Raw genomic sequence first — 10,709 nt, 5'->3', positions numbered from 1 at the left:
GGGGCCTGGCGGTGTGTGTGTGCTCGCCTCAGCTGCGGCCCGGCGGGCGCTACGGCCGGCGGCGGCTGTCGTGCTTGGTGGAGGCGGTGTCTGTGTGTAGCTCGGCGAAGATGGTCGAGCTGTAAGGGGGCGGTGCTTGCGCCTGGTGACCCCGGAGTGTGCGACTGAGGAGCTGGGGGCGCCGCCGCGGCCCTGCCGGGCCTGCTCCCCGCCCCCTCCCGTCCGCCTCTGTCGGCCCGCGCACTTCCTCCCCGGCCCTCCCCTATCGGATTGAGAGTCTTCTGCCCGCTTCGCCACCTCAGGGAACAGCGAGTTGCAACCGCTTCGGCGGAGAGCCAGGTGCACTCTGGGCCCCGCGTCCGATATGGGGAGAACCGCAGCGGCCTCCGCCAGCCGCGAGAGCAACGTTCGCTGCTGCTGCTGCGGCTTCTTGCAGTAGATCGGGAAGGCCGACGCCCGAGTCGTAGTCGTCCTTGCTGTTGCCGTTGCTTCCGTGCCGGGCGCTGTGATGGAGTAAGGGCGGTGCAGCCGGAGAGAAGCGTGCCCGCAGCTCACGCGTCCCCAGGACCGGGCTGGGGCCTGTTCCCGCTCCCGCCAAGCCCGACCTGAGTAGGTGCCGCCGTGTCCGGAGATGCTGCTCGAGCAGAGGCTGCCCGCCGAGCCGCGGGGCTAGACTGAGAGCGGAGTCCCGACTTGCGCGGCCAGAGCGCGGAAGTCGCCCCTTTCAGCGCCCGGTGGCCGCTCGGGACGAACTCGGACGCTGGTTTGTCTGTTTTTTTATTGGTCTGGAAGTCTCAGGGACGGAGGAGGGGCGTTAGGGCCCCCATGTGTGGGAGGATTGTTTCAGCTCCACAAACTTGCACGGATTTTGGTTACTTCTTTGGGCCGTGGTTCTGCCCCAGTTTCCTCCAAATTGTTCCAAATTCGCCATTGTTCCCTGGCTGCTTACAAAGTTGGATCCGGAATTTCTTTTCAACCGGGAGCCATCGGTGTCCAAGTGTCTGCAATGAACCCGGTGAATGCTACTGCTCTCTACATTTCCGCGAGCCGCCTGGTGCTCAACTACGACCCAGGAGACCCCAAGGCGTTTACAGAGATTAACAGGCTCCTGCCTTACTTCCGACAGTCCCTTTCGTGCTGTGTATGCGGTGAGACGCTTTTTATTGTTTCCTTCTCAGTGCTTGTCTTTAAAAAAAAAAAAAAAACACAACAAAAAAAACTTCTGGGCAGTGGTGACCCGAACCTTTTGATGGAATGGCAGTTTGCATTAAAATTTTGTTACTTGTTTAGTAGTATACATACGGTCACCAGTTTTTGAAGCTTGCCGAGGGACTTTTGCCGGCATTTCAAAAAGGCCATTCTAAACGGCGTTGTACAGCCAGCTTTAAACGTTCGAAACGGTTCATTCACCTTGTTTCATTTCTAGACCATTTCTGGGGATGGTTTTCTTACGGGGTAAACTACGCATGCATATTGATGTTTGTTTTTTTCTTTTTAACTTTTGGTTACAGAGCTGATTTAAAGTTTACTATGGGTAAACGTGGTTATACATGGTTAAACATGTATATGTGGCGTGTTTGCTGTTCTCCAGTGGTGGTGTGTGTGGGAGGTGGTATAATCTGATGGTTCCGCAGCCGGTGAACTTGGTGCAGAACTTTCCCCCTAGGTCCTTCAACACATGCTTTGATGGTTTGATAGTAAACAAAATGATCCAAGGAAGACGGACGGAATGCTAAGTGTTTTTTCGCTAATGCGATAAAGGATTATATTTATGTTGTGGTTTTATAATATTGTGGCTTGGTAGAGGGTTATTTTAGTTAATTTTTTTGTTGTTAAAAAATATCAATTGGTGGTGGGCAGGACACTTTCAAAATATTTTTGAAAGATGAAGATGGATATGCTAAATTGTTTGATAACTCGAAATATTTCAAAGTGATTATAATGTGGATGAATTGCACGTATGATAATTATTTGCATTTCAAAAATTTAGACTTAAAACTTTAATACAAAGGAAAGGGCATCTGGCAAAGTCCTTTTCTTTGTAACGTTTTTATTCTAACCCAAATTTTGAGGTTTTGCTGATCCACTTGTTTAGAATTTGAGAAATTCAAGCACTTTAGGCTTCTATCTTACTGTAGATAAAGCAAAAAGTAGTTTTGCATCAGTAGTGGCTGAAGGGGGTTAATAGTCATTTGAGATTCCTTCAGCATTCTCTGTGGCTCTGGGGCAAGGCACTGAGAGGGTGCAGAAGAGGTGAAGAGTGTGTCTTTTGCATCCTGGTACTTAATCTGATGAACATTTAGGTAACAGAGTGAGTTAGTATGTGATTAAGTGCTACTGTGGTAACAGACACTTAACACCTTTATAGAGAAACAGTGTCCCTGGGTGAGTCACTTAACTGCCCTGTGTCTTAGTTTCTTAATGCCCTAGGCCTCAGTTTCTTGACGTGAAAAATGAGAGCTTTGTGCTAGATTCAAGTTTCTTTGTAGTTGGATTTTTACAGATGTAAGTGTATGAGAATCTGCTTGGTTTCACCATGCCCCCCTGATCCCCCATTTTTTTATGTCATGCTTTCTACGGTTTGAAAACTGAGAAGCAAACCTTTTTTTTAGGAGTTGGGGAGTGGGATTGCTGTGAGACCCGGGAAACACATGGCATAGGGCAGACCAACCTGGTTTGCAGCAATAGTAGTAGAGAATGATGGCATTATTTCAGTAACGCTTGCATATCTGACAGGTCCCCCCACCCTCCCGTTTTACTAGGTGGGTGGGATTTATCCCTCTGATTTGGAGGAAACATAGTTTTGAAATAGCATAAATGCTTGGAATTTTAAATTCTTATCAATAGCTTCAGGATTGTTGTGGTCTAATTGAACATTTTCTCCGATTCTTCTCTGGACTTTAAAGAAAAAAATACGTTGAAGGTAAAGCTACATTTAAAAAAAAAATGTCCACCTATAGCTTTTTTTTCCCCCTTTTAAGCGAGACCTGGCAACACAGGGGGATTATTCTGACAATTATTCAGTCTTGTGCATGCCTCCCCCTCCCCTATTCCATGGAAAAGATTTCTGGGTGCTACTTCCCCCCTTATAATTGAGTAGCAGCCTTATAATTTTGGCTGTCTGGGTTTAGGTTCAGTTCTTTTTTTTAAGATCTTTTTGAGCAGAGCTCTATGGTTATCCAAAGACATAGAAGAATCAGCTATTTGAATTGAACTCTAGCATTTAATCTCCTTTATTTCGGGTATTGACTTAGACTCAGTTTATCTTAGTTCAGAAGCATAAATTTTAAAAAAGCATAAACTAATGCAATCTTATTTCATGAATACAATAAATATGTAAAAGTAAAGTTTAATTCTATTTTGATGCTGTAAATGAGGAGCTTCTTTCAAGGTCCTCCAATGTATGATCCAGGCCTACCTTTTCAGAACTTGCGTTTAGCTATTCCCCCCCTTTTCTTTTGGGTGCATGGTCTGGGAATCGAACCTCAGTCTCTGGAATGGAAGGCGAGCACTCTACCATTGAACCACCGTGCACCCAGCTATCCCCTTTCTTTAAAAAGATATTTTTATTTAGAAATTGTCGCACACGTACAGTCCAGCTATAGTATACAATCAGTGGTTCACAGTATGGTCACACAGTTGTGTATCAGCTGCCCTCTTCAGTAATTTCTGTGCTTCAAGCAAATTGATGTTTGTGCCTTTTCAAATATGCCTTATATTTTGCTCCTTTTCTCACTTTTGCTCCCTGAAGTTCCTTCTGCCTAAAATATCTTCCTTTTCTCTCAAGCTCTTAACTCATTATTCCTTCTGTCCTCAGTGAGTTTTTCCTTGCTCACTCCAGCAAAAAGTTTGTGTCCTTTGAACCTTTGTAACCCTTTGTTACACAAGGCATTTTTTATCTTTCAATGCAATTTTTACATCTGTTGAATTATTCTTACACATATAATAAACTTCTTAGAAAATACTATTTTATACACTTTTGTGTTCCTCCTGCCTCACCCTCTCTTTCCTGACAAGGAAATAATTCTGCTTATGACAGAATTGGGGGAAGAAAGTGAGAAAAGGAGATGGAGGGAAAGTAGGAGGCTTATAAACTTTACAGTGAGATTCAAATCCTGGCTTTTCTAATTATGTTATAGGCAAGTTGCTGAACTTTTTGCCTCAGTTTCTTTTATCTGCAAAAAGAGATGGTCATACTTTTGTTTCTCCCAATTTGGGTAATGTATGGGCTTATTTTTAAGTGGGAGAAACCTTTTACCTTAAACCATGAGATTTAAGTCTACAGATTTAGTGTCTTGTATGTAATAGGTGCTTACTATTGCCTCTAACACAAACCTAGAGAAAGTAAGGAGGTGAGGGAAGAGACAAAGGTCAGATCAATTGTCCTCAAACCTAGATTATTTGCTGGAACTACAGGTTTTGTTATTTTGTTCTTTGAAATGTTAATTAACTGATTATCAGCATTTGTTTTTCAATTGCGCTGTATATTTAAGCCTTCTGAAGCTTCTAGTGAATGGGAAAGCAATCCTCTAGAGATTTACTGTACTTTCTAGGCCACTGAAACAGTGGCCAAGACAGCATTACTGTGGGTACTACTTTTTAAATGTCAGTTCTCTGCTTCTGTTTTAAATGTTGGACTTGCTTTATCAGAAACTAGGATTTCTTTTGATAGCATGGCAGTTGATAAGTTATTTTTCCTTAAACTGGTAAGTTCTCAAGTGATACAAGTTTGATATATAGACATATTAAGTGGAAAAATATTACTCTGAAAGGTTGAAGTGTTGTGAATTATCATGGTCAGATCTTTACTGGGGCTTGTGAATATTTTCCTGGTATTCTAATTGGAGTTGAGAAACAAAGTGGTTCTGGCTTTATGGATTTACTAGATATTTGTGGGACCTTTTTAGACATCCCGAAGTTTTGAATTTCATGGTCCAGTTTTTTAAAAAAGGTTGGAGGCGGATAGGATGTAGGGTTGTCTAGCCTTTATTTTTTAATTTGCATCTAAGGTCTTAAAAACAGAACTTGGTCATCTTTTCCTACCACTGCTACTCTTATATTCCTCTAAGAAGTACATGGTTTCCTGAGGGTGGGGGCCTTGTTTGTGTTCAGCATTGTAGTCCTGCTCCTGACAGTCTCTGGTTTATTATAGTAGGACGTAGCAAGAATTAGTCGTAAGTAAGAATTTAGTTGTAGCTTTTAAAAAAGACCAATTTAACATCATCAAAGTGGGAAGGAAGTGCTTCAGAATAAAGGATAGCTCTTAAGTAGATACAGGTTTATGAAAGGCTACATTTATTTTTCTTATTTTTGTCATTTTGCCACTGTTTGTGAAATCATTGTGGGCTTACTTTGGAATTAGTGGAATTGATGATCTCAGTAATTTTTTCCAGTTGTAGAATTCTGATTCTCTTTTAACAGAAATACTTAGTTTTGTGACTGAGCAAACAATAATTTATAAATAGCAGGAATCAAAAAAAAAGATAGGAATAAATAGCAGGAATCTTCTAATATGTAATCTGGACATAGAACTTGAAGTGACTTATTTTAAAGTACACTTCTGTAGAGGGAGCCGAGTTAAAAGGCAACTCGAATATTGTACAGAAGTGTTATATTAGTGTTCTATGTTTCAAGCTTGTGTTTATTTGATACTTAAAATTTATTTTTCTTGAATTTGATATCATTATCTTTTTTTTATCCTGAAAACATTGTCATGTTTTATTCATTACATCTTTATTAATCACCTATGATATTCTAGATGCTGATATGGAAGGATAGGACACATGGTCCCTACCCCTATGTTGCTCATTATTACAGGGAAGACAGATAAGTCAACAGTTATTGGATGGGTGTTATGGTAGAAGCATTTGTGCTTTACCAAACTTAGAGTCATGGTAGAAAATGTAGAAGGTAACTTTATTGCATATGTAAAAATTAAGTTCCATAAATCAAATGCAAGTGTTTTTTCAACTCCATATGATTTTCTTTTTAAAAAGCAGTTTTGTTGTGATATATTCACATACCATATTACCCACCCAAAGTGTACAATCAGTGGCTTTTAATATAATTACAAAGTTGTGCATTCATTACTACAATAAATTTTAGAACAGTTTCATGACTCCAAAAAGAAAACCCCATGTCCTTTAGCAGTCCCCTCTCAGTCCCTCCATCCTTGCCCAGCTCTACATCACCACTAATTTAATTCTGTTTCTGTAGATTTATTCATATTGTTTGCTTTTGAATAACTTTTTGGGCCAAGGGTGGAGAAATATGATTGGTGTTAAAGCAGAGTTGGTTTACCAGTTTTTTCTTGGGACTTAAGTTCACCTGTTCTTTCTGATCTGGGGAGAATTTTTTAGGGAACATTTATCTGATGGGGGTGGTAAGGAAGGTCAGTGTTTAGTAATTTATCTTGGCAGATACACTTCTTTCAGATATATTTAATTGATTTCTTTTTCTGAGAAAAATCTCCGTTTTACAGTTTCCCCTTTTAGCTTTCTGTGTATTAGTTCCTACTTGGGTATATTTTTAGAAGATGAAATTGCCTTAGGGAAGGAACTCCCTAAATGCATTGTTCTGGGTTCTGAGACAGATGGAAGTTTGATCCACAGTCCTTTGCCACATGATTTAACCACCTGAAAAATTAATAATGGCTCAAGGCAGTAGTTGTAGAATTAGGCAGGAAAAATTGTTTTAGTCTAGTGGGATCTAGGACGTTTGGGGCCAAGAAGAACTGTAAAATTAGTGGACCAGTTCAGCAAGTCTTGGGGAAGAGAACACTTGGCTTGTGAAGAAACTCAAGTTTAGCTGAAATGAAGAGTCCTTGTGAAGAGAACCCTTGCCCCTGCTGAAGGACCTTTTATGAGGAGCCACATTTAATTTATTTACTTTATGGGCTTGTTTTTTCAAAGTGCTCTTGTAGTCCATCTAAATAAAAATCTTCTGAAGTGCTTGTTAAAATTCAGATTCCAGTCATCACGTTAGACTAGTGAATCAGAAACTCTTGGAAGAACCTTGTACTCTGTATTTTTACACCGTCCCTCCATTTTTATGAGGAGGGGGATTTGCAAATGACTGTGTAAGCATTTGAGAATATTTTAAGTAGGGAAATGATGTGATTGAAATTCTGTTTTAGAAGAGATTAATTTGGGGGTTGAATTGGAGATTGATTGATTGGAGTAGAGCTAAACCTAATTAGGAGGGATTATAGATATATCTATTATAGATAGAGGCCTGAATAGAGTGATGGGAATGGAAAGAAAGTGATGGGATTGGAAAGAAAGTGATGGGATTGGAAAGAAAGAGAACAGTATAAATTAATGTGAAGTGAGATTTTCATCCTGCTTATGGTTATCATAACATTTTTTTTGTTTGTTTGTTTTTGCTTGTTTGTTTTGTTTTTAGGGGGAAGCTTATGGCCTGGAAATTGAACATGGGTCTCCTGCATGGGAGGCGAGAATTCTACCATTGAACTACCTTTGCCTCCACCCACCACCCACCCCCACCCTGACCCATAACTCTGTTATGGTTGGTCAAGCTTCCTTATGAATGGATTAAATGCTACATTTCATACTCTGAAATGCATAAACATGTCTGGCACAGTGCTTTCACATAGTATGTGCTTGATAAAAATAACTGAAATAAGTTGAAGAATTAACAGAACCTGGCAGTTTAATACAGATGCATGAGAAAAGTTGAAGGATTCATAAGGTGACTCAGTTCGTATCAGAAATGAAGTGAGGAAGGACACTGATTTTGGGGGGGACGTGAAGGGTTAAGTAGGCTGGGATTGAAATGATGTAGGGACAGTCCAATTAAAATATTTTTCAGGGGTTTAGCAAGAAGGTATTGGAGCTTGGCAGACTTTTTAAGAAGTAGGAATTAGAGCAGATGAAGTGGGATATAGAGGAGAATGAAAAGAAGTATGGAATAGTGTTGAATAATTTGATGATGGTGCCTGGGTATGAGGGATGGTTAATGAAGAAATACTGTGGGAAATATAGTTGGGAAAGGATAAAAAATATAATGTTGAAAAGTTTATGTGTTTTCCTCTGAAATTTGATTTCAGTGTACTTTTATTTACTATTAAAAACAGTAAAACAAAATATTTTGTATGTAAGTCTTGGGATGGTGGTTCTCATTATTTCTATTCATATTAATTTGAATATCCAATCTTGCTTCTTTGCACTGCTCATTTTTTTTTCATTTTTGTATATGTGCGTCTGTAACGTCACATCGTTAATGTGATGTTTATTGCCTTGACTTCTCTCTTTTGACTTTTCCCTCAACTTGACTACTTTTATGTATGAGTAGCTTAAATTTGTTTTTGAGAATTATGATGTGCTTTCCCATTTTAGCTTTTAAAAATTTCTTTCACCTTAAAAAGTGATATTTCAAAATTTTTAATCCAGTTTCTCTCAAGCTTTTCTTCATGATAATTAATCATTTTGATTTTGATTTCTCCATATCCATTTCATTTCTATTTCAGTTATTCTGTCTTTTCCCTTTTTTTTTACATGGGCAGGCACCCGTAATCGAACCCAGGTCCTCTGGCATGGCAGGCAAGCATTCTTGCCTGCTGAGCCACCGTGGCCCGCCCATGTCTTTTCTCTTTAAAAGGTTAATTCTGTTCCATTGTCATGAAAATGTTATTGATAATTTCTTACATTAATTGCTATAAATCTGGCCATTTTTCTAATTTTTTCTTGTTCTGATTCAGTCCATGTCTCACAATAATTACTTTCGGTCATTGCCTTTCTACTCCAGAAACCTTTTATCTTTGTGCAGTTGAAATATTTGATTTTCTCAAGCTGTTTTGTATCTAATTTTATAGCCAGTGAATTTTGTGTGTTGCCCTTAGTTGTCTGTCAGTCAGAATTTGCCCATTTTCTTTATTATTAAAAACCACAAGGAAATGTGCACTTGGTATCTGTTCTCAAATTTGAAAGTATTTAGTTTTCCTGGCAAAGTTAGGTGGTTTTAAAGTTCTTAAGGCAATCAAGGCCACATTTATAGGGAGTGAGGGTCAGGTTCATAATCTAAGTACTTCTTATCATAATTCCCTTGAAATGTAAATCTCTTGTCTGATGTTCTTAATTTTGGGACCTTGGCCCTATATAATATAGGAATTTAGTGTTAGATGGGAGCATTCAGTTTCAGGCAGCCCATGTGATGGATATCTGAATTCCCTCTACAACTGTTAATTGCAGTCAGTTGGTTTTCTACCCTGTAATTGAACATTTTCGGTGTATGACATCCCTTATGCACTGTCAGTAGGTGTGGGATGTCTCAGGGATCTCTTCAAGGTGTCACTGAGTTTACCAGTTGGAAGATAGTACTGGATTACTTTCCTCAAGACTTAGAAATGGCCATAAATCATAGAGATCACATCAGATAATCCATTCTGTAATATTCTTGAGCGCTCACCTTGCCTTTTTCATGAATACCTTTGGGGTAGGGAGCTAAAATACTTTTGCTAAATAGTCATGCCATTGTTTGATGACTCATTTTAGAACTCTCTTTTTCTTCCGTTTTGCCCAGATCTTCTCTGTAATTGTCCCTCCAGTGATTAAGTTTTGTTTTCTGGAACAATTCAGAAAGCCTTTGATAAAATTTTATCCTTTAACTATTTGAAGACAGTTTTTATGTCTCTCCTGAGAAGGTTAACACCTCTAAGTTACCTTTCCTTTTGAAGCATCCAGGTTTCTTTTCCCCTTAAGGGACTTTTGTCCAACTCCACATTATTTTAGATGTGGCCTGATCTGCCTTGATGATTTGGGCAAATAATTTCTCTTGGTTTTAATTGTAAGATGAATTTGTTGGACTGGAGTAGAGCTTTGGTGATGAATTTGGCCCCCAGACTTTATCGTTATTATTTTTTGCTTAGGTGAAAATTTAGTGAATTGGTGGTCACCATTTCAAAATCTCAAATTCATGTAAAAATCCAGAAATTAGGAGGTGGGGTGGGTCTTTTTCCTCTTTTGGCCAGGGTGGGGGTAAGGGGCAGAGGTCATTTGCTCTTGGTTTTACCTATCCTTTGTCACCTTAAAGTCTTACATGCTTTTCCCTGAGGGCATTTGGATTTGTAATCCTCAGGAATGGAGAAGTGATAAAGTTCCTTGTTCTCTGGACACTATTTAGAACCATAGACTTCTAAAGTTGTTGGGACCTTAAATTATTTTGTGAAACCTTCTTACTTAGTTAAGAATAAGGATTACTTTTATCTTGTCAGTCATTTGGTTCATATTATTTTTGGTCAATTAAAACATTTTCGAAAGTTATTTAAATCTTCTTTATCCTTATTTTCTATCTATAGTTTTTTCAATTATCGAGAGAGTGGTTTGAAATCTCTGACTGTAATTATGGGTTTGTCCATTTCCTTTTAGAAGTTCTTTTAGTTGCATAAAACATTTTTAATATTTGGAATATAGTTATGATAACTTGTTAATGTCCTCGTCTGCTGATCCTGTCATATGGTTCATTTCTGGGTTTTATTTCTGTTGTTTGTTTTTTCTGTTCATTATGTGTTGTGTTTTTCGGCTTCTTTACATGCCTGGTTAATTTTGGTTAGATGCTAGATATTGGAATATTGGATATTTTGGTACTAGAAGTATTACTGAACTTTGTTCTAGGATGAGGTTAAATTGCTTGGCGATAATTTGATTCCTTCAAATTAAAAAAAAAATTAAAGCAATGTAAAACCTTTTTTT

At 39.0% G+C, this 10,709-nt stretch overlaps 1 protein-coding gene across 6 annotated transcripts in view; it reads left to right on the top strand.

Annotated features, from left to right (window-relative positions):
* The window catches only part of MSL2 (MSL complex subunit 2), a 56,640-nt gene that overhangs the window by 1,597 nt on the left and 44,334 nt on the right, over window positions 1–10,709 (top strand). The window contains exon 1 of one of the 6 annotated variants that reach the window (XM_077130193.1): window positions 5–1,148. The exons of the other annotated variants lie outside the window; for them this stretch is intronic. Within the exon in view, the coding sequence (XP_076986308.1) occupies window positions 1,007–1,148 (142 nt within the window). The 5' untranslated portion in view covers window positions 5–1,006. Of the gene's footprint in view, window positions 1–4; window positions 1,149–10,709 lie in introns of those variants that run through there. 6 annotated transcript variants of the gene reach the window in all.

The sequence above is a fragment of the Tamandua tetradactyla genome, chromosome 15 (assembly GCF_023851605.1).
Source record: "Tamandua tetradactyla isolate mTamTet1 chromosome 15, mTamTet1.pri, whole genome shotgun sequence".
In the NCBI taxonomy this organism is placed as follows: Eukaryota; Metazoa; Chordata; class Mammalia; order Pilosa; family Myrmecophagidae; genus Tamandua; species Tamandua tetradactyla.
Note: the sequence above shows the minus strand (reverse complement) of the source record. Positions and strands in the feature narration are given on the sequence as shown.